Source organism: Musca autumnalis, unplaced genomic scaffold (genome assembly GCF_047663935.1).
Source record: "Musca autumnalis isolate F117 unplaced genomic scaffold, ASM4766393v1 scaffold_4, whole genome shotgun sequence".
Classification (NCBI taxonomy): domain Eukaryota; kingdom Metazoa; phylum Arthropoda; class Insecta; order Diptera; family Muscidae; genus Musca; species Musca autumnalis.
This window is the reverse complement of record NW_027411977.1, coordinates 76,395,730-76,420,137: the sequence shown is the minus strand read 5'-3', so window position 1 is coordinate 76,420,137 and position 24,408 is coordinate 76,395,730. Positions and strand designations below refer to the sequence as shown.

Sequence of the window (24,408 nt, the reverse complement as noted above, 5' to 3'; positions counted from 1 at the left end):
TTTGAAAATTTGCCTTTTTAGGCAAAGATCATTTTTAGTATTAATTTTTTTAATCGAGCTTAAAGATCTATAATGCAAGTGAAAAAGTGTAGTTTCAGAATTCGCAAAAACTTCACAGGTGTGTGAAGTGCTTCAAGAGCACCGTATATCTATATCATTCATTGGTATCTAATAAACCCTACATGTGTTAAAAGGCTGTTTAATGAGTTCTTAAAAAGGTCTTAAGAACACAATTTATGAGACTGTGTTTCGCTCAGAATTGTATACTGCAAAATTACTCCCTGCTAAATGGGTTTCAAGTAAAGTATACGCACTGATGGACAGTTTTATTTTGGTTTTCTTAAGGGGAGTACACACTAACAGTCAAAACTGACAGTCAACGTACTTTAATGACAATTTTCAGGCAAATAACAACTTTTATTTAGCTAAAATCGTTTGAAATACAATATTTACGGTATTATTTAGAGAATATAAAAGAAATTTTTCAATTAGTCTTTGATATTCACGAAATAGACCTCGATGACTGTCAGTTTTCCTTGTCAATGTGTACTATACTTTAGACATTTCCCAAAATGAGTGACATATGCATGAAAATGTAAATGCCCCCTTTCGTTGACAAAAATAGTAATCTTCTCAATCACTGTGTAACCACTGTCTTTCAATCTCCGTGAACATACAGCAAAGACTTTTAAATAAATAGAAACAAGAGAACGTTGTGTCTTACATTTGAAATGAAATAAAAACGAAGTGGAGCATAGCAATACTTTGTTTGTAACATTGGATTACATTTTGGCATTGTAATATCGTTAGACGGAATGTTGTACCCAACTACAACTTGCAACTTTACAAATGCATCACTATGATTGTGTCTATTTCAAACACACACATACATATGTATATTTGCACGAATTCATTCCACACACAGACACACACACTTGGCGGTGTAGTACTTGAAGAAGATGCAACTTTTTGAATGCATTTTTATTTAACATCATGTTGTCGTTGTCGTCTTTGCTGTTGCTGCTGCTGATGATGATGATGGTGATTTTGTTGTCATATTGTCGTAGATTTTGAATGTGAATGCTGAACATTGTCATTGTATGTTATACAGCTACGTACATACAAACAAACACAATTTTAAATAAGTTTGTATGTATGAAGCATGTTGTTGTTGTTGTTAACAACTTTAGTTAGATTTTTTGGCCAAAGTCTTTTTGTAGATGTCGACTACCATTTATATTCATTTCATAATTCTATTGTTGTACTGTTTATTGTCACAATTGTACGGCACTCTTGCAGCCCTCCGAAAACGTCTGTCGGCTTGTCTGCTTGTCTCTTTATTGAATGAAGATTTTTGAGCCAAAACACATTGAAACATGCCAACCTTTGGGAAAATGGGATTAAACTTTGTTGTTGGGTAATTGCCTTGGTTTTGGCTCTTTCATTATTTACTTCACAACTGACAACCAATAAAATGGGAAAGGAAACATTTAATGTTTGCCAGGATGTCATGAAGTGTTAAAGGATATTAAATTGAACGAACTATTATTAGACATTTACAATTCATTCATTTTATTTGCAATAATCATGTCATGTTTTCGAATCACAAATGTCACGATGTGCACATTGGGGTTATGACTTATTTACAACCTCGTATCCCTGTATGATATTTTGATGAGTTTTTACCTAAGATTGCATAAAATCTTAATTTACTGTGATTCGATTAAAAATAAGCTTCTGCACAAAAAGCTTTTAAAGTTTTTATTTTTCAGAATTTTGACAATTTTTTGAAGTTACTGTAAGCAGATATTTAACTCAAAACAAGGTATATGGGCATAAGACATAGCCAAAATTACATAACCGTTTGCTTCTCTTCTTTTTACTTTAAATGAAATAAAAGTTATTTTAGTCATTAATAGGCAAAAGGCCATTCGTTCGTGCAACAGGAAATCACTTTATGAGATTTTTTTTATTTCATAGAATTTTTTCAAAAAAAAAAATAAAGTAGTTTGTGCGGAACCTTTTATGCCCTTCACTACACTGTGGTAAGGGGTATTATGTCTTTGTGCATTTGTAATACAAATTTTGTATATAACATACAAAAGGAAACGAGATAGACCAATAGTTCATTCTAGGCATATATCGTCACCTCAAATGCCCAATGACGTAACCCTCAACGTAACCCCATGAGGGTTACATCTTTGGTCGTTTCAGATGGCGATATATAGAATCACTTTCTGATTCGATTTATGTATGTTCGCATTTATTGTCCGATTCAGCTGAAAATTAGGGAATATACTTTTTTTAGCCATAGGAAGAACGCTATTGTTTTTGGTGAAAATCGGTTCAGATTTGGATATAACTCCCACATATATTTTCGGCCGATTTCACGTATTTTCTGCACCAAACACGCTATAAACGTCCGATTTTGATGAAATTTGTAACGTGTGACTAAACTCGGTCTAGACAAGTAAAAAAGTATCAGTCGCCTTTGCCGACAGAGATATACACTCAGCCTGTGTGGATTGAAACACCTTTCGGGCTGCATTCTCAAGAATTATGGGCTTGCCCCCCAAAAAACCTTTACTGTCGTAATTGAGGCAGCGAATGCAAGTTGCTTCAACAGAAATCAAAGTGATTCGAAAGCAGGTTTTAAAGTGAATTTATCCGAAATGTTGTGTGGCAGGTACCCAAAGGAGTGGACAAATATAGTCCATATTTAAACCTGATCTACATCTGGTAGATATATTAGGATGTGTAAAGTATGGACCAAATCGGCCACTCTTTCCAAGAGTTATCGTGTGTACAATTTTTCCGAACATTTTTGAACTTTTGTGGGGCAGGTACCTGAAGGAGTGGACCGATATAACTTATCTTCAAGCTTAAACTAAGTAGGCACAAAATAATACGAAGGCCACATTTTGAACCGAATCGGCAGATCCGTTCGAGAGTTATTTGCGTTCTCAGAAATTATGGACTTGCCACTGATGAAACTTATACCTGCCTATGGGTGACCGTGAATACAAGTTGTTACAACAAAAATCAAAGCAATTCGAGAGCTGGTCCTAAACTGAACTTTTCCGAAGAAGTGAACCAATTGAGTCCATATTGGAACCTCATCTAAGTCTAGTAGAAATTTTACGATGTGCAAAGTATGGACCGAATCCGTTACTCCCTTCAAGAGTTATCGTGCTCATAAATTTTCCGAACATTTTCGAACTTTTGTGCGGGAGGTACCGGAAGGAGTGGGCTGAAAAACCCATCTTCGAACTTAAACTAAGTTTGGGCAAAATATTACGAAAGCCAAATTTTAGAGAAATTGGTTCAGATTTGAACATAGCTCCCATATATATTTTCGCCCAATTTTACGTATTTGTTGCACCAAATACCTACGATTTTGATGAAATTTGGAATGTGTAACAGAATTCGCTCTACAAATAAATGTGCTAAATTATCGGAATCGGTTCAGACTTCAGTAAAGCTCCAATATATATTTTCGACCGATTTCACGTATTTCCTGCACCAAACACGCTATATATGTCCGATTTCAATGAAATTTGTAATGTGTGGCTGATTTCGATCTAGAACTAAATGTGCCAAATTATATCGAAATCGGTTCAGATTTGGATATAGCTCCCATGTATATTTTTGCTCGATTTCACGTACTTGCTGCACCAAACACCCTATAATGATAATATTTGGAATGTGTGACGGAATTTGGTCTAGTAATAAGTGTACCATATTACATCGAAATCAGTTCAAATTTATATATATCTCCCATATATATTTTACATATTTGCAGTGGTGTAGGGTATCATATAGTTGGCCCCGCCCAACTTTGATCCTTTCTTTACTCGTTTTTTTGGTTTCCCTATTTTAATACGAGTGCTACACGAAAACTATCTGGCCTAGGCAACGCGTGTTGTCAATCGCCATTTGAACATATTTTTGACAGTTTGACAGTTTTTAGACTATACGTACTCAGGACAGTTTGTCATACGACCTAGTGATGTGTTGTTTACAGTGACTTGAAAAAATCACTTTCAAAAAAATGGTATTTACTTGTGAACATTTTCGTCAGAGATCATCAATGAGTTACTTGCCCCCGTAAGCCAATTGAGCACGCACAAGTTTTTTTTTGCCTTTTGCTTTGCATGTGTTTTCTTGCACTCTGTATGTTTTCCACCACCACAAAAAGCACTTACGACTCATCTCGTAATATCGTACCGAAATCGAAACAAAATTCGGAAGATACGTCCGATTTCGAATCCGAAATCGTAAGGATATCTTAACGAAAGTTCTATGAAGTGGTTGACATAATTTCGGAACGAAATGTTGGAGCGAAATAGGATAGAATTCAGTCAGAGTTCGGAACGAAATCGGAATGCGAATTTTTTCCTACGAACTTTCGTAGAGATTACTGAACGATTTCGGAATAATATCGTATGAAAATCTGAGGTACCTTCCGAATCTTCGTAAAGATTTCTAAACGATTTTGTAATAATGTCGTATAAATATCAAAGGAAATTTTTTTCTGAGGCCTCTTTTTTATTGATCAATTTTTCTTTGTTATGTTTTTTATTGGAAGATTGTACTTTCAAACGCATCTAATAATTTTCACTGTTGTTTCCTTTTTGTAGTTATAGTAGAACAATGTGAACTTTATATACGAATATGTTAAGTCTATCAGCACTAGGTTGTATTTTTATATGTTGCATTTATATTTAAACAAGTAAAAACGTATCAGTCGGCTTTGCCGACAGAGATATACCCTCAGCCTGTGTGGATTGAGTTATTTTGTTCCATAAAAAAACTTATGTATTTAAGGGGGTTTTTAAAATTTTGGGCGTATGTACCGACAAAAGTAAGGATAAGATTAAAGCTCAACAATTTGTGGGGATATCGATAGATGAGGCTTTTTTATGACACTAGCCTGCGAAAACCTAATATCGCTGAAAACAGGGCCACTAGGAAAACCTTCGGTAAAAAGGATCCTCGAACCACACAAAAAATTTGAACATTTGTGTCGGTGGTACCACAAGGATTGGACAGATATGGCCCAAATTTGAACATAAACTAGGTTTCGACAATATTAAGAGATCCAAAGTTTGGACCAAATCGGTTGCTACGTCAATGAGAAATCGCGCGTACCATTTTAACGGATATTTTCGAACTTTTGTGGGGGAGGTACCGGAAGAAGTGTACCACCACCATTTACCACCTTCGATTTTCATCTTATATTCGAAGAAATATTACAATATCCAAAGTGTGGACGGTGTGGGTTTTTTTACAACTTTCGGGCTGTTTTCTCAAGAAGTATGGACTAGCCCCTGAAAAAACGTTAACCGTCGTAATGGATGCAGCGAATGCAAGTCGCTTGAACAAAAACTAAAGTGATTCGAGAGCAGGCCTTAACGTGAATTTATTCAAAACCACATCTAAGTCTAGTAGAAATTTCACGATGTGCAAAATATGGTCCAAATCGGTTACTTCCTTCAAGAGTAAACGTGCGCACAAATATTCCGAACATTTCCGAACTTTTGTGGGGGAAGTACCGGAAGTAGTGGACCGATATAACCCATCTTCGAACTTATACTAAGTTTGAACAAAATATTACGAAAGCCCAATTTTGGACTAAATCGGTTGATTCGTTCGAGAGTTATCGTGCGCTCCAGCCAGAGGGGGGAAATGATTTTCGTTCCCATAGGATATTAGCTTATGTTACACATTTTTTTAATTTTTGAGTAAAATTTTAAAATATTTAGATGTTTAAAGAAATATGTAAAGTATTTGGGTCAACTACATTGGTTTACTTATTGAAAGTATGAAATGATGAAGATGTTAGGTTTTTTGAGCAATTTTCTGCATAGTTGTTGGTAAGTTTTAAGGTGTTGTTTAAGCGTTTAATAGTAATTTTAGGCTGACTCTAAGTGTTGTTGAGTTCAGAACAAGATGTTTACTGGCTTGTAAACAATATCTAGAAAAAAACATTCTTGTGGTCCTATTCTTTATTATGTTTCAAATTTGCAAAAAAAGAACTATACCAACAATTTTTTATGATAAAACTTCTGTTCCACCGCAGTCTCGTTCGTTGAGATTATTAGAAACTGGTCTCTTGTTACAAATTAGTAAATATCTATTGTACAAAAAAGGATTTTTCTGTCGTACTCTTATGTTTTGTTCTACCTTTCGAATGTTAATAAAACCAAGATTAATGAGCTTGACGTCAATAGTTATATTTTATTTATTGCATATTATTTCCAATATTTCGAAATTACATTGAATTTCAACTTTTTTAATGTGATCTTGTGCAAACAATTCGAACTGATGAGTTTTTGAAAGTACAGACTCAAACGACAAGAAACCTTAGTTGCGTTTTGTCGTGCGAGATCCAGCTCGGATTTTATGGCCCATCTAAACATGGTTAAATATTGAGTTTTTAAAGAAATTCGGCGCTATATCTCTGAAACCAATGCGAAACTTCTTCTGACCTCTGAAGCAAATTTGTAGATAAGGACAAGAATAAAATATTTGGAGAAATAATGAACTCGAAGTTACACTGAAAGAAAAATGTTTCATTGATTTTGAACCAAAGTTGAGTTTCATTGAATAAATGAAAAGTTTCATTAAATAACAATAATAAGTTTCTTCATTATTCCAATGAAATTTCCTAAATTATGCATCGATACTTCTTTATTATATTCAATAAAGTAGCTAGCAATAACAATTCTATTATTGCTATGAAACTTTCACATTAATACTATGAAACAATAATGAAAGTTTTTTTTTAACTCAATGACCTTCTTCATTGAAACAAAGAAAGTCTTACATTGGTTTAAAATCAATGACAAATTTCATTGATACAACGTAATTTTCTTTCAGTGTATTGGCTCAAATTTCAAAATATATGCAAAAATTCCACAATTTTTATACATTTCGAACCGTATCTTGACAACCGTTAATTTTTTCTGAATATGTAATACACAACTCTTCAGAACATGTCATTGTTGTAAAATGCCTCTATGCTGTTGTTTTCAGTACATTTTCAACGACGATTTAATAAAAATGTCAATAATGTAGTGAAATCCGAAATTCGAGAATAAACTGTTGGTGTGAACTGTGTTTGAAATACGTGTTGTAAAATATATGATGCAAAATACTGCTGAAACAACATGAAGTAAGCATTTTAGAGTTTCCGAATGTTCTAAAGAGTTGTTGAGAACTTTATTTGAAAGATTTTTGCAAAAGGTTACTTGGTTCAACTCCCAATAGTTTAGCCCATACTGACCAGAATTTCAGCAGTTTTGTAAAATTGTCTATATTTTATAGATTTTGATGCCGTAGATGGAGTTTTTCTTATGTGGGGGTTTCAGAAGATAAGTTCTACTAGTACAGGGCTACAATATTGCTAAAGACAGCAAGGCCAAATTCCTATTCGTTTCTGAGAAAAAGGCCTGATAAATGCAAAAACGTGTAGATTTAGCCCGGTTTAGATGAGGCCTTAAAATCCGAAATGGATCTGACAGGACAAAACCCTACTAGGGTTTTTGTAGTCTAAATATGTATTTTCAAAAAATTCATACTAGAAGTTGTTTGCGTTTTCAGTGTTGCATAGTGTTACTCTTTGAATTGTATTTTGGGAATTATGGATACACATTTGTAGAAATGTTCCTTTTTCCTGCTTTGACAAAGGACTTTGTGACGACAAACGAAATCAAAAAAAAAACTGATCGGAAGCAGATTCTCTTCTTCTTCAAAATCTCAACAAGAATCATTCGGCTTTGCGGACAGGAATATACCCTGAGTCTGTGTGAACTGAAATTTTCATCTATGGACAGATCGAATAGGGGCCACACAACCAAAATCCTTTAACCCAAAGCTATGTATTAGGAGATTTTCAGAATTGTGTAGCCATTTTCGGACGTATGAACGTGGCGACAAAATTTGGATTATATCATTGATCACAAGTGTTGCGGAGAAGGTACCTGAAGAAATGGAACGGACCGACATAGTTCATTTTGGAAGTAGATTTTATTTTGGAAGTCATTCCTTTTAAAAAATTTTGCTCCCACCAGTCATTTCAGTTCGTCACAGAATATTTTTCAGTTTTTTTTTAGGAAATATGGACTTGCCCACGAAAAACACAATACCGTTCTAAACATAAGGAATACCTTCAGTAAACATTTCTAAGGATCCTCGAACAGACCTTAAACTGCATTTAACAACTATTTTGATGGTTTTTGAAGGATGTACCGCAGCATAAGGTTCCAAAGTTATCGTGCGCACCAGTCACTACACATGACGGCCGTAGGTGTTCTTTACAGCTTTGAAAGTATGGACTTGCCCCTGAAAAACTTGTAATAGTGGCCCCGAGAACACTTGTCGCAAAAAAGGAAAGCGTTTATTAATTTATTTATATCATATTTTTACTTATAACTAAATTATTAACAAAAAGGAAGTGAAGCCATGACTACTTAGGTCTTCAGCTTGCACTTATCCACTTATTTATTGTCGAGAGAGGTCTTAAACTGCACATCTCTGAACATTTTTTGAAATACTCTGTGAAAGGTTACCGAAAGAATGGATTGATATGGTCCATCTTCGAAGTTGATAAAAACTTGGACAAAATAAAACGAATGCCAAATTTTGGACCGATCTCTTCGAGAATCATCGTGTCCTCCACCAAGACGGACGAACATAGCTAAGTCGACTTCAAGTTTTCTGAAACAGGTTTCTTCCAAACACACTTTGGCCCTAAAACCATTAGAAGTAGAAGGTTTATATTGACAAAAGGCTGAGAGTATTAACAAGTAAGAAAAGCGTTAAGTTCGGTCGGGCCGAACTTTTTATACCCTCCACCACAAATTTCAGCCATTTCGGTGGATTAATGTGGCCACAACCTTCAAAATACCGAAATTCGGAAGGTACCGTTCTATGGGGACTATATGATGGCGTGGACCTATACCTACAAATTTCTGGGGGAAAGTTTTATACGCCTAAAGAAGACTAAATACCAAATTTCAGCCATCTTGGTGTTATAATGAGGCTAAAACGTTCAAAATATCGAAAATCGGGAGATATTATATTATGGGGGCTATATCAACACGTGGACCTATATAAACATTTTATGGTAGAAATGTTTCTTAGCCTCTGGAAACACAAAATACAAAGTTACAACCGATTCTTTGGTCAAATGGGTCTAATACATTCAAAATATATTAAAATGACGCGTACTTTATATGGGGCCTTATATGGGGGCTATACCAAAACGTGGACCTATATAACCCAACTTTGGTAGGAATATTTTTTGGCCTCTGGAGACACAAAGTACAAAATTACAACCAATTCGGTGGTAAAATGGGCCAAATATCTTAAAAATTCCTTAAAACGACGACGCGTCACACGTCATTTTGTATGGGGGCTATACGAAAGCGTGGACCTACATAGCCCGCTTTCAATACCAAAAGTCCTACGAAAATATAACATATTTTCCCAAAATTTCATCAACCTACGTCAATCCGTTCGGACACTAGAGTGATTTCCACAGACGGACAGACGGACGGACATGGCTATATCGATGTAGAATTGCACGCTGATCAAGAATATATATACTTTGTGGGGTCTACAATGATTATTTCGAGTAGTTACAATCGTAGTGACAAACTTAATATACCCCCATCCTATGGTGGAGGGTATAAAAATGTAGATTTGGAAACATTTTGTTCATGGATTTTTGCTAAAAGAATGTATACATGTATTGATCTTGGATTGGACGCCAGAATTTCATTTTAAAAGAATTCAAGACAGGTTGCCAGAGTTTTCCTAGTTCCTGATCAATTTATGAGAAGATCCACGATCGGAAACCAGAATTTCTATAAGAGAAGTTCGACGATTGGACGCCAAAATAGTCTATTTACATGCACGATTGGGCAATAGAAATCGTCATTTACGTACCCGCGATTAGGTGCTAGAATTTCATGATTGATAGACTCACTATTGCTCAGAATATTTTTTTTATCAAGAAAACCACTATCGGCCTTCAGAAATTCTTTGTGATAAGATCTATGATTGGACACCAAAATATCTTTGGGGAAATAACGATAGTTGGTTTCTTTATGACAATAAAAACGATTGGACACCTGAACCGAAATTGAAAAATTTACCATACTCTGGAATGGAAAATTGAAGCCTGAAACAAGGGGAAATTGGCCATTTTAATTAACAATAGTAATGAAAATTATTTCATCAGTAAAATAAACCTAAAATAAAGTTTAAATCATTCCTAAATAATAAATTTTCGATAACATTAACTTTAAAAATTTTGGTCAGGTGGGCCCCCCCCCCGAAATGAAATCCTGGCTACGTCCCTGTGTCGGACATCAGATATTTGGTTTGCTGGGAAGTAAAACAAGTGTCCATCGCATTTTGCACTGTATGCAAAACATGCAATCGTAGATAGTTTGCTAATTGTCTCATCAAGTGGAAGCACACACAACACTACAAAAATAAACGTAATAAATTTGTATTGTTGTTTCGTTTGTGTATGCTTTTCTTTATTTGCTTGGAATGTTATGTGTGCTTTTGTATATTCTTCTAACGTTTGAAAATCAGTGTTAGAAAATGATCTTAGCGATCAATCTCTCGGAGAGCATGAGACAATTGGTTGAATTACAAGCAACAAAGTAAAACAGAACATGTTATTGAGTATTCAAAACTACTTGGCAAAGCATACCCAAGTGTCTAAAACAGCGTTTTAGACACAACGGTTCGCTCTCCACGCACACAATTCAACTAATTGAAAAAGCATGTACTCACGCAATGACACCCCAAAAGTGTGCAATAGAAAAAGATGTTGCCTATCAGTGGTCTAAAAATATCCATTTTTGAATAACTTTTTTTGGGTGGCTAGCCACATTCGTTCATATTTTGAGAGTGGCAAGCAACACTTGCATTTATTTTTTAGAGAACCAAGCCGCACATACTCTTGTTTTTAGCATGTGGCTCATGAGTATCAAAATCAGCCACTTACGCATTTCTCTGATTTTCGTCCGATCATTTTTCACCATTTTAGATAAGCAGGAGTGCATCGATCAAATTAAATATGTGTATGCCGATAAAGGGTCATCCTATAGCACTATGAAAAACTGGTTTAATGAATTCAATCGTGGCCGACACTCGCTAAATAACGAAGGTCGTGAAGGTCGCCCAAAATCAAAAATTAAGCCGTGCGTGAACGGATGATGCAAGATCGCCATGTTATATATCGTGAGATAGATAAACGACCGTTGTGCTTCAAACGACGTTTATAAGATCGTTACAGACGACGAATCTTGGATCAATGCTTAGGAGCCCGAAACAAAACAGGAATCGGCCGTTTAGGTCTTCGAAAGCGAGCCAAATCCAATGAAAGTTGTTCATGTAAGAAGCACTTCGAAGCAAATGGTCGCCTGTTTCTTCGGCAAAACTGACCGTGTGGCGACTATACGGCTTCAGGAATGTTGGGCTGTTAATTCTGAATGGTACTCTACAATTGGTTTGCCAGAAGTCTCCTGAGAAATTCGAAAAAACACCAACTAATTTGGGTAGCACGTAAGATAACCCTCGAAGAGGAAACCGATTTAGCCAAAAGTGGTACATCGTATTATTTCTTACATTCTCGAATTATAACCGAATATCGGCTATATCGAACCACTTTTTTGGGTACCTCCCACACAAAGTTTAGAAAGAGTGCAGTGTAATGACTAGACTGGGATCGTTTTTAATTTTTTTGGGGCAAATCCATACTTCCCGAGAGGTTGGACCACAAAACTCCAAAAACCCCTATAGAGGTCAGAAATATTGTGTTTTCTTATTTTCTTTAGGTCCGTCGGCACAGCTGACTGATACTTTTTACTTGTTTTCTCTCAAACATACCAAGTACTGCCTTATCTGCTTGCGCAAGTACGCATGCTTCCGAGCCATACATTTGTACGTGTAGTATCAGCGTTTTTTAAAGTGTTATTTTCGTTTGGCGAGATCATCTAAGACAAAAAATCATATGTTGGCCAATACTATTCTTCTTCTTATTTCATTACTGATGTTGTTTATTGTGTTTATGGCGGTGTCGAGGTAGACGAAGTCTAACTACCTCACACAGTTGGTACGAATTCTATGTTTACTACCAGACCCACTTTAGCAGATTCTCCTTCGACATTCTTTAAGGTATTCAGTTACTTTTTTTACTGATCGATCCATGATATCAATATTATATTGCGACATTTATTTTGACGTTTACATCTCGTATAACATAACAATGCAGCAGGATGTTGAAGCTAAGGGCCGGGTATCAGTCAAAGTCATCTTACAAAGCCGAATGAGTTTTGCGGGGATACCAAATTCAGACATGGCTTGAATATAAGCGGCTGTTGAAGGCTGCTCTACAAAAATATGGTAAGTGTCGATCTGAAAATCTTGTGTCTTCTATAAGATTTGCCACAGGGTAAATATCCGGTCAATAGTGGGTTTGCCAGATCTAGAGCCGCATTTTTATGGCCCACATATTTCGTTGACCCTAAGCAGTAGTCGTTCGCACAATGTCCCTGACAGTATTTTATAAGCAATAGGGAGAAGACGTATGCCCCTGTAGTTAAAGCACACAGTCTTATCTCCTTGCTTATGGAAGGGACACAGGATGCTCAAGTACCAATCGTCGGGAACGCTTTCTTCCTGTCGGATGGTGCTAACCACCTGATACATACACCTTATCAGCTTGCCGCTTTCGGTTTTGGACGGCTCGGCTGGTAAGCCATCGGCTTCTGCTGCCTTATAATTCTTTAGCCGGTTTATTGCATCTTGGCTGGTTGGTATACATTTAATACCATATTCTGGGATTGGATCTGTGATGTCTTCGTAGTCGCCGTTAATATGGGATTCCAACAGTTTGAAAGGATAGTTCTTTCCATATCCGGAGCACACTGTCTGTATCTGTTACCAAATTATCTTGCTGGTCTCTATAGGAGGATGTACCTGTACCAAAGCCATCTGTTTTATTTCACTCTGGTAGAATTTTCGGACTTCATGTTGACTCCTGTACATCTCGATATTTTCATAGTCCCGATTTTCCACTTCTTTCTTTTTCCTGCGGACAATACGTTTCTCATCTCTCATTTTTTCTCGATACCTCTGTCGTGCGCTACGCTTCGGTACTGATTGCAGAGTAGGTCTCCAAGCAGCATTTTTTTCTTCAGTAGCAGCACGACAAACCGGATCATAACCTGGGTTACTTGATGAAGCTCTCTGGTATTCAAGTACAAATTTTATGGCTGTTTGCACGGAGTGGGCAATATTTTGCCATTGTGCTGATATGTTATCGGGACGAGAAGTGATTTAATTAAGCAATTTGACCAGTTGAGGGGAATATACTGTGGCTATCTGTTGTGATTGCAGTCTACCGATGTCCAACTTCCGTGTTGTGTCTGTTTGTTCTTTATTTGCTACGTTTAATCGGGTACGTACTTTTGCTGCAACAAGGTGTTGTGGTCCGAGTCGTTGTTATCACCTCGGAACGATCACACGCCATCTATCACAATGTGATCAATTTGGTTTCTTGTTATTTGATCCAGAGACAGCCAGGTGTCCTTATGAATATCGAGATGCTTAAATCTGGTGCTGCTAACTACCATGTTTTTGCTGCTGCAAAGTCTATCAGCCTCATACCATTGTCAGATGTTTCACGATGGAGACTGAATTTCCCGACCTGACCAAAGATATTCTCCTTTCCAATTTTGGGAGCATGAGCGCAAATAAAGCTGATGTTGACGAATTTTGCTTTTATCCGAATTAAAGCAAGTCTTTCATACATGGAGGTGAAGTTGGAGACCAACATCAAATCCGTAACTCGGTGCTCGGTGCCCCCTCATTTCCGGTATTTTAATGGTTGTGGCCTCAATATTCCACCGAAATGGCTGATATTTGGTATTTGGCCTTCATTTGGGGTATTAAACGTTCCATATGAAATTTGTAGGTTTAGGTCCACGCCTTAGTATAGTCCCCATAGAACGGTACCTCCCGATTTTCGGTATTTTAAAGGCTGCCGCCACAATAATCCACCAGAATGCCTGAAATTTCTTATGTGGTCTTCATTTAGGGTATTAAACGTTCCATATGAAATTTGCCGGTGTAGGTCCATGCCTTAGTATAAAGGCTGTGGCCACAGCAACCCACCGAAATGGCTGAAATTTGGTAGTTAGTCTTTAAAAGCCTTTCTGACAGAAATTCGTCGGTATAGGTCCACGTTTCTATATAGCCCTCATAGAACCGTACTCCAGGTTTTCTTAATTCTAAATGTTGTGACGTCAATACCCCACCGAAAGACTGAAATTTGTTATTTAGTCTTCGATGGGGTTATCAAATATTCCAGATGAAAATTATCAGTATAGATCCGCGGGTTCCTATATCCCCCATAGAAGAATACCTCTTGATTTTCGGTATTTTGAAGGTTTTAACCGAAATTTCGGTATCTTGAAGGTTAGCCACATTGTTTTACCGAACTTGCTGAAATTTGATATTTAATCTTCTTCATTTTACTTCAAAAGAAACTCGTGATAGAGGGTATAATAAGTTCGGCCTGGCCGAACTTAACGCCTTTCTTACTGATTATCGTTCTTATGGGTGGACGCTCACTACCTTTAACGGGTGTTAAAGGCAGCTTCGCAGTTGATACCACGGACAGGCCAGTATTCACTTGAGATTAAAGATGGATCAAGATAAGTCCTAGTCAGGCCCATTGCTTGTTATCTTTCATCCGCTCCGTCACCTCTGCACGCTATTTACTTTTATCTTCGTTGATGGAATTTTAAATGGAAAATCCTTTGCACCACAGATCAAAATTTATACGTCATCTATTGGAAATAATCAACCAACCTGCACAATACTCTAGGAAGAATTGTCATCTCTGCGCTGGGCTTTCCTCTTCTATTTTTAATATACTTTTAATTGTCTGCCATAGATTATTTATCGTACAATAATAAATTCTGAATAAAGCAAACAATAGAATAATTGTAATTAATTCCAAGAACTGCTCTTCCATTGTTTGTCTATTTGTTAAAGTAGAATAATTTTATTTATCTCGATTTATTTTTGTAATATTTTTTTCAATAGAATTAGAAATAGATCATTGATTAAATAGAATTAAATTTTCTTCTCTTGAATTTATATTTTTAGGCTGCAATCGAACCTACTATGGTGATACTGGACAAACATATTCATTGGAATTACATCGACCCAAACAGGATCGTTTACCATATATCTGCCAGCTGACATTCACTGCAGCCGGTGGACAGCATGGTGATGTTGTACAGGTAAATAAATAGGAAATATGTATTTAATTTATTATTATTTTTAAATGTGGCCATGGAAAATACACAAAAAAAAAATAATTAAAAAATTATACAGAATTTATACAAATTTATATTTGGGAGTTAAAATTTGTCGATTAGCTTAAAAAATAATTTTCTGTCGCACTAACGAATGGCGTTATTAATTTTAACATTTTTCCATTCAAAAAATGAAATCAGTAATTTTGTGTGTTCGTGCGTCAAATATATAAAATCGGGCAACATATATATGGTACCTACATATGTCCAAATCTAAACCGATTTCAATATAAACTTACATCTAGTCCGAATTTCCTTCGCCCTGTTACATACAAATGCACAAAGACATAATACTCCTTCCTTACCACAATGTGATGTAGAGTATTAAAATGCAAATTTTTTAATTACATATATTATTCTAAAACGGAATAATATAATTAACCTAGTCCGTCAACGAGGACGTCCATACCAAAATTAGGGGAGAGTGTCACAATTCGCCAGACATAACCGTGGTACCACCCCTTGTCTAATAAATAACATCACCTGAAAACGAGAAACGACTCTTGGATCAGACCATCTCCCCATAATTGTCTCCATCAGCAGACCTCATCACCTCTGAACGCCACCTCAATCATGGAAAAAACTAATTGGCCCAGTTGGCTAGTTCATGCCAGTGCTATCTGCGACAAACTGATATGTTGGAACAAGGTCCTCAAGTCCCTAGCAGGCAGCACTTGGGGTGTAGATATAGACACCTTGTTAACCACACATAACTCGATAGGTTGCTCTGTGGTAAAGTATGCGGCGCCAGTGCTGTCCGCGTATATTACAGCAGTACGATCGCAAAGTATACAAACCTCTCAGAGAACTGTAACAGAGTGCCTTTTCATGACTACGGTGGACTATCTACATGAGGAGACAAAGTTGCTTCAAGTTCAGCTCTCGTCTCAGTACTTGCTCGGGCATTTCCGTGAAATTCATCGTAATCACCCTACATTCGCGTTCCTAGCGTTGCCATGGATGATGAGCTCTATGCGACAACTTAATCACAAAACATCGATTACTTATCTCCCGCCATTTCACTGAGAGGAGTGAAATCTCTTATAACATTTAAGTAGATCCTAATTGAAGATCTCAAATGTCTTGGGTTTATTCAGATACCTGAAACCCGATGTATGAAACGATAACTGCAGAAGGTTGTTACCAACTTGGTTCATACTTTGCGCATCGTTACATTTCTATGAGATATATGAACTCGATTCAACCCACACAAAATTAAGGTAAAGTGCACTTTAAGCTTTGCTTTCGAATCGCTAAAATTGTACGCACAACAACTCTCGAAGGCAGTCATCGAGTTGGACTACACTTTGCACATCGTAAAATTTCTACGATCCATAGATGAGGAACCGCTATGGACTCCATCGGTCCGCCTTCGCGTACTTTCTACACAAAATTTGGCTAATTGAATCGCTTTGATTCTTTTTGCAACAACTTGTATTCACTGTCCCCATTACGAAGGTACAAGTTTATTCAGGGGCAATTCCATTGTTCCTCAGGAAATGGCCGGAAAGCTGTAAATAGCTCTAGGGCACTATGTGTAATGGTAATAGTCGTAATATTTGGCTCAAACTTAGTTTAAGCCCAAAGAGGATCCATATCTGTCTACTCCTTTCGGCACTTCCTCCTCAACAGTTCAAAAAAATTCACTATAATACTACGCGTTAATCTGTTGAACGGAACGGAATAACGGATTTAGTCCAAACATTCTATCTCCTAATATTTTGTCCAAATTTACTTTAACTTCGAAAATGGTCCACATCGGTCTTCTCCTTAGAGTACATCCGCCACAAACGTTCAACATTTTTGTTTAAGTGCGGTTTAGGATCTCTTCAAAGATCCTTTGGAAAATTTTACCGTTGCTACTCATTGTGGTTCTTTTTATTATTAAAGCATGGTTTCTGACGTAGTGGTCCAAAACCTCTAAACTATACGAATCCATACTTCTTGAGAAATTGGCCCAAAACTCGAAAAAACCCCTATCGACGTCAGAAGTATTGTGTTCGCTTCTTTTCTTTAGTTCCGAATCTGAAGGTAAATCTCTGTCGACACAGCCGACTGATACTTTTTTTATTTGCTTGGTATAGCAACCATATAACGGTACCTCCGATTTTAAATATTTTCTAACCTATAGCTGCAATTGTCCACATAGTTCCATATACATTTACCGACCGATTCAAGTAATTTTCTGGCCTAATTTAGGCATTTGGGGTATCTCAGTGGTCGAAAAACTGCTCCACCTAAAAATGTGGACCGGAAAGGAAACTAATTATTCAATGTTAGTTGAGAACATTTTATGAGGGTATAAAATTTGGAAAAAGTCCTTAGGTCCCAAGATAGCCTTGCGACTTGTGTATGTCTCTTATCAGAAAACTTTTTGAAAATGAAAAGATAGTCAAGCTCGAGGTCAAAATGTTGTTTGTTTATTATTCATCGATTTTGGCCTCGAGCTTGACTATCTTTTCATTTTTAATAAAGGAAAAAAGGTCGAATAAACAAAACAAATTAAAAAACTTTTTGGGTTTCTCTATGAAAACATTTAAGCCGTCTATAAGATTGCCAATATATCTTCTAACATATTACTTTGGGTCTTTCAAAGTAATATTCCACATAGCATGGATTTTACAGCTTTTGTGTCGTTATCTCAGAAAGTATGGACTTGAAGTCGAAAAAAATCTATTCCAAAAAATTTCAAAATGATCTAAGACATATCCTCAAACATTACTTTTGCGAAATTTTTTGAGAGTTACCAGAATGAGTGGATAATATAGTACATATTCGAATCTGATCTCCATCCGGAAGAAATATTTCGAAGTAAAAAATTTGGTCAAACTCGTTAGTGACTTCGAGAGTTATAGTGCGTACCATTACAGTGGAAAACAAGTACAAAACTTCGACCGGACAGAACTTTTTATACCCTCCACCATAAAATGTTCTGAACTAAAATGGACCTCGGATACCCGAAATGTCTAAACAAGGCCAGAAGATTAATCTAAAAATTTCTTCAATTGATCAGCATTTTTATATGGGAGCTATATCAAAGTGTGGAGCTATATCAATTATCAACATAGGTAATTTTGGTGGGGAAGTCTTTTGACCACTGTAAAATTACAGATAGTTTGGTCAACAAATGCAGCTAAACTCCAGAAAAAAACAAGTGAGCAAAGGCTATAGTCGGGACGGGGCCGACCATGTGATACCCTACACCACTACCCCTGTGCATAAGGACATCTTTTCTTCTTCCATTGGCAGGCTTTCCTTTTGGAATACTCCTACTAAAAGCGGAAATATTCGCATAAGAAAAAAAACTTTGACTTTTCTCCACATAAGCTTTTCGCTTATTCCGACTCCTGAATATTATCCGACCATCACCAAAATAAATAGGCTTCTTCCTCTGTGGGACCCGCATACAATTCAAAAAACTTCGTGACAATCCGATCAAAATTGCGACCTGTAGCGTTAATAAAAAAAAATCGGAAAATGGGATGCATTACCGACTATTGCGATATCTCTGTTGTTTGAGCAGCTACGACAACCTACTTTACATCATTGTAAAGGTGATATTATCTACTTTCCTTGCCAGTTTTGCTTTTGATACACCTCTTAAAGAAACAGAGATATTGGCTTTGAAATAAAACGTTGACCATTCTCCAAATAAGTTTTTGCCCATTCCGACCCGTTAATATTATCCGACCATCATTACAATCAGTAGGCTTCTTCCTCTGTGGGACCCCCATTAACCCCCAAAATTTCGTGACGATCCGATCAAAATTGCGACCTGTAGCGTGATTACAAACAAATCGGAAAATGGGTTGCATTATCGACTATTGCCATATCTCTGCTATTTGACCACCTACGACAACCTACTTTACATGGCTGTAAAGGTGATATTTTTTGCTTTCCTTGCCAGATTATGCTTTTGATATACCTCTTCAAGAAACAGAGATATTGGCTTTGAAATAAAATGTTGAGTTTTCTCCAAATAAGTTTTTTGCCCATTCCGCCCCCTAAATATTATCCGACCATCGCCAAAATCAATAGGCTTCTACCTCTGTGAGACCCCCATTAACCCTCAAAATTTCGTAACGATTCGATCAAAATTAGGACCTGTAGCGTGATTTCAAAAAAATGGATAAATGGGATGTATAGCCGACTACTGCGATATCTCCGTTATTTGGTTACCTACGCCGACCTAGTTTACATCATTGTAAAGACGGGATCTTCTACTTTCATAGTCAGGCTTTGCTTTTGGAAAGTTTCCAACCAAAGCTGTAATATTCGTCAATATAGTTAAAATCGCAAAAATGAAAATTGGGGTTTTATTTGCTAGTATTGTGATATCTTCGTTGTTTGATCGCCTACGAGCACCAACTTTACATCATTAGAAAGGTGATATTTTCTACTTTCATTGTCAGGTTTTGCTTTTGGTATACCCCATATAGAAGCTGAGATATTCGCTTTGGAAAAAAACGTTGTCTTTTTATCCACCTAAGTTTTTTGCGCTTTCCGACCCCTAAATATTATCCGACCATCACCAAAATCTATAGGCTTCTTCCCCTCCGGGACCCCCATCAATATCCAAAATTTCGTGACGATCCGATCAAAATTGCGACCTGTAGCGTGATTACAAGGTTTAGATGGACAGACGGACAGACGGACGGACGGACACACATAGCCAGATCGACTCAGCTCGTCGAGACATTCATTTTGGTATATATAAGTATGGGTCTACGACTATTATTTCGATGCGTTACAAACTTTTTGGCCAAAACCAACTTATAATACCCTCCCCACATAGTGGTGTAGGGTATAAAAAATAAAGTTGGGAGATACTACACCAAAACATGGGCCTATGTTGCCATTTTTTGGTGGAAAATGTATGTGACCACTGGGAACCTCAGGTAGTTCGGTCAAAAAAAGGTAGCTAAAATCGTCAAAATACCGAAAAATGTGTGGTTATATGGCGGCTATACCAAAACATGGATCCATGTTGACAATTTTTGGTGGAGATATTTTGTGACCACTCGGAACCTATTGAGTTTCCAATGGCAAACTACAGATAGTTCGATTAAAATTGTTGCTAAAATCTTCCAAAAATCGAGAGCACCGTTACATGTTGGCTGGGCTATACTAAAACATGGACCTATATTGAACATTTTTAGTGGAGAGGCATTCTGAGCACTGGAAACTCCAAGCGTTAAATTAAAGTTAGTAGCAAAAACTCTGAAAATACCGAAAATCGTACAATACCGTTACATGGGGGCTAAAATTTTCAACATTCCAAAAATCGAGGGCACCGTTACATGTGGCCTGGGCTATACTAAAACATGGACCTATATTGAACATTTTTAGTGGAGACGCATTCTGAGCACTGGAAACTTCAAGCGTCAAATTAAAGTTAGTAGCAAAAACCCTGAAAATACCGAAAATCGTACGGTACCGTTACATGGGGGCTAAAACTTTCAACCCTGAAAATACCGAAAATCGTACGGTCACATGGGGGCTATACCACAACATGAACCTATGTAGACACATTTTTGTGGAGATGTTTTGTACCCACTGGGAACCTCAAATTTTACAGGTAGTTCGGTCAAAAAATTTTGTTAATATCTTCAAAGTACCGAAAATCGGGAGGTACCGTTATATGGGGCATATACCAAAACTTGGGCCGTATAGTCCATCTACGAACTTGACTAGCCTGTGGAAAAAAGATTCTCGGGTGCAAATTTATAGCATTCTAGCTCAATTATTGCGGACGCTAGAGTGATTACAACAGACAGACATGACTCTATCTACTCAGAATTGTATCCTGATCAAGAATTAGAGGGTCTTAAATGATTATTTCCATGCGTTACTCCAATTTTTTGAAAAATCTTAAATTTAAGTGTCAAAGTCCTTGTCATAGTATTTACTTACTTAGCTGGCTCTTTACAGAACATTTGTTCCATAGACCGAACTAAGAAAAGATCTCCAATTCTCTCTGTTTCGTGCTTCGCTTTTTGGAATACCGCGCCTTGTCATCTCTTCATCCACTTGTTTGCGCCATCTATTCTTTGCCCTGCCAATTCTGCATGCACCGCCATGTGGCTCGAATTTATACGCTTTTTTAGCGGGTTCATCTCCGCTCAATCTTATTATATGGCCTAGCCAAAGCAATCGCTGCATCTCGATACGTTTAACTATATTGATGTCGTTGTATAGCAGATACAGCTCGTGGTTCATACGACGTCGACATTCATCGTCAAGCAGATTGGTCCGTAGATCTTTCGAAGAATTTTTCTCTCAACTGCTTGCGCAAGTACCCAGGCTTCGGAACCATACATCAGCACGGGTAGTATCAGTGTTTTGTAAAGCGTTATTTTGTTTGACGAGTTGTGGCTTTTTGACTTAAGCCAAAGTAGCATCTGTTGGCCAATACAATTCTTCTTTTTATTTCACAACTGATGTCGTTTGTTGTGTTTACTGCGGTGCCGAGGTATACAAAGTCTTTTACTACCTCAAAATTATAGGAACCAACTTCAACAGCTGGTCCGATCTCAATGGACGCATTGTGCGTCGTCACCATCAGCTTGGTCTTATCGCCGTTTACCGCCAGACCCACCTTAGCAGATTCTCCTTCGACCTTCATAAAGGTATCGGTTACTTTTTTGTTACTGATCGTCCCATAATGTCTATATCATCAGCATAAGCAAGTAACATGTGGCTATTTGTGTAGATTGTGCCACTTCTTTTGACGTTTGCCTCTCGTATAACCTTTTCTAGCAGGATGTTAAAAAGATCACACGAAAGGCTGTCTCCTTGCCTGAAACCTCTTTTGGTACAAAGCTCTTCGGAGAGGTTCTTTCCTATTTTAACTGAAAATCTTGTGTCAGTTAGAGTCGTTTTACAAAGCCGAATGAGCTTTGCGGGGATACCAAATTCAGACATTGCTTGGAATACCTTTGAATGTAGCGGGCTGTCGAAGGTTGCTTTATAATCGACAAAAAGGTGGTAGATGTCGATCTGCATCTCTTGACTCTTCTCCAGGATTTGCCGCAGGGTAAATATCTGGTCAATGGTGGACTTGCCAGGTCTAAAGCCGCATTGGTATGGTCCAATTATTTCGTTGACCATAGGCATTAGTCTTTCGCACAATATCCCTGACACTATCTTGTAGGCGATAGGGAGAAGACTAATGCCCCTTTCTTATGGACGGGACACAGGATGCTCAGGTTGCAGATGGAGCTAACTAGCTGATGCATACATCTTATCAGCGTGTCGCCTCCGGTGGTATACATTCAATACCATCTTCTGGGATTGGATCTGTTATATCTTCGTCGTCTTCGCTACTATTGGATACCAACAGTTTGGAAAAATGCTCTTTCCATATCCTTAGCACACTATTTGTATCAGTTACCAGATTACCTTGCTGGTCTCTACAGGAGGATGTGCCAGTTCCAAAGCCATCAGTTTGATGTTTCACTTTTTGGTAGAATTTTCGGACTTCATTCTGTCTCCTGTACATCTCGATTTGTTCACACTCCCGCTTTTCCATCTCTCTCTTTTTTCTGCGGAAAAGCCTTTTCTTCTCTCTCCTTTTCTCCCGATTCCTCTCTTGTGCGCTACGCGTTGCTACTGATTGTAAAGTAGCCCTATATGCCGCATTTTTCTCTTCGGTAGCAGCACGACACTCCTGATCATTCCATGGATTCCTTGCGGCTGTTTGCATGGAGTGGGCAATGCTTTGCCATTGCGCTGATATGTTATCGGGATGAGGAGTGCTTTGATTAAGCAATTGGGCTAGTTGAGTGGAATATGCAGTGGCTATCTGTTGTGATTGCAGCTTACCGATGTCTAACTTTCGTGTTGTGTCTGTTCGTACTTTGTTTGCTACGTTTAAGCGGGTGCGTACCTTTGCTGCAACAAGGTAGTGGTCCGAATCAATGTTTGCGCCTCGGAACGATCGTACATCCAACATGCTCGATGAATGTCTTCCATCTATCACAACATGATCAATTTGGTTTCTTGTTTTCTGATCTGGAGACAGCCAGGTGCCCTTATGAATATCGAGATGATTAAATCTGGTACTGCTAACTACCATGTTTTTTGCAGCTGCAAAGTCTATCAGCCTCATACCATTGTCAGATGTTTCACTGTGGAGAATTCAGCCCGACTGTTGGGCCAAAGATATTCTCCTTTCCAATTTTGGCATTAAAATCGCCTAGAATGATTTTAATGTCATGGGCAGGGCAACGGTCATATGTTTCTTCTAAGCGCTCGTAAAATATATCATTGGTCTGTTCGTCCTTTTCTTCAGTGGGAGCATGAGCGCAAATAAAGCTGATGTTGAAGTATTTAGCTTTTATTCGAATTGCAGCAAGTCTTTCATTCACTGGGGTGAAGATGGATACCAGATGTTTTAGTCTCCGACTAACTACAAATCCACAACCAAACTCATGCTTTATGTCATGGCAGCTATAATACAGTGCGTCACCTTTAGGTGTTGTTGTGACGCCTTTCCCAATCCATCGTATTTCCTGTATGGCAGTAATATCGGCCTTGTACTTTTCAAGTACGTCTGCCAATGCGAAGACTGCACCTTCTCTATAAGGAGTGCGAACATTCCAGGTGCAGATTCGCAGATCATGGTCCTTAAAACGTTTGCGGGGTTCGTCAACTTTAGAGGGGTTTGTTTTTCTTTTCTTTCGTTTTTTCATAGTAGGCTGTTTTTTCTAGGGGAGGGTTACTAACCCGACGCCCAAACCCAAGTTTTTAACGTTCTTATGGGTGAACGCGCGGCACATGTTAGCTCACTGCCTTTAACGGGTGTTAAAGACAGTTCCCTAGGTGACACCACGGGGAGGTCAGTGTCCACTTGGGATGAAAGAGGGCTTTGCCATGTTAAAACCGGTCAGGATCGTTGCTTGGTATCTTCCATCCCCTACGTCACCCAGCTTAATCCCATAGTCGTTGTTTTATTATTTTATTAAAACAACTTTAATTTATTAGTGGGAAAAAA

At 37.6% G+C, this 24,408-nt stretch overlaps 1 protein-coding gene across 2 annotated transcripts in view; it reads left to right on the top strand.

Moving 5' to 3' along the window:
* Nucleotides 1-24,408, top strand: part of LOC141403615 (uncharacterized) — a 622,248-nt gene that overhangs the window by 441,525 nt on the left and 156,315 nt on the right. For both annotated transcript variants that reach the window (XM_073986301.1, XM_073986300.1), the window contains exon 5: nucleotides 15,202-15,338. In XM_073986301.1, the coding sequence (XP_073842402.1) occupies nucleotides 15,202-15,338 (137 nt within the window). The remainder of the gene's footprint in view (nucleotides 1-15,201; nucleotides 15,339-24,408) is intronic.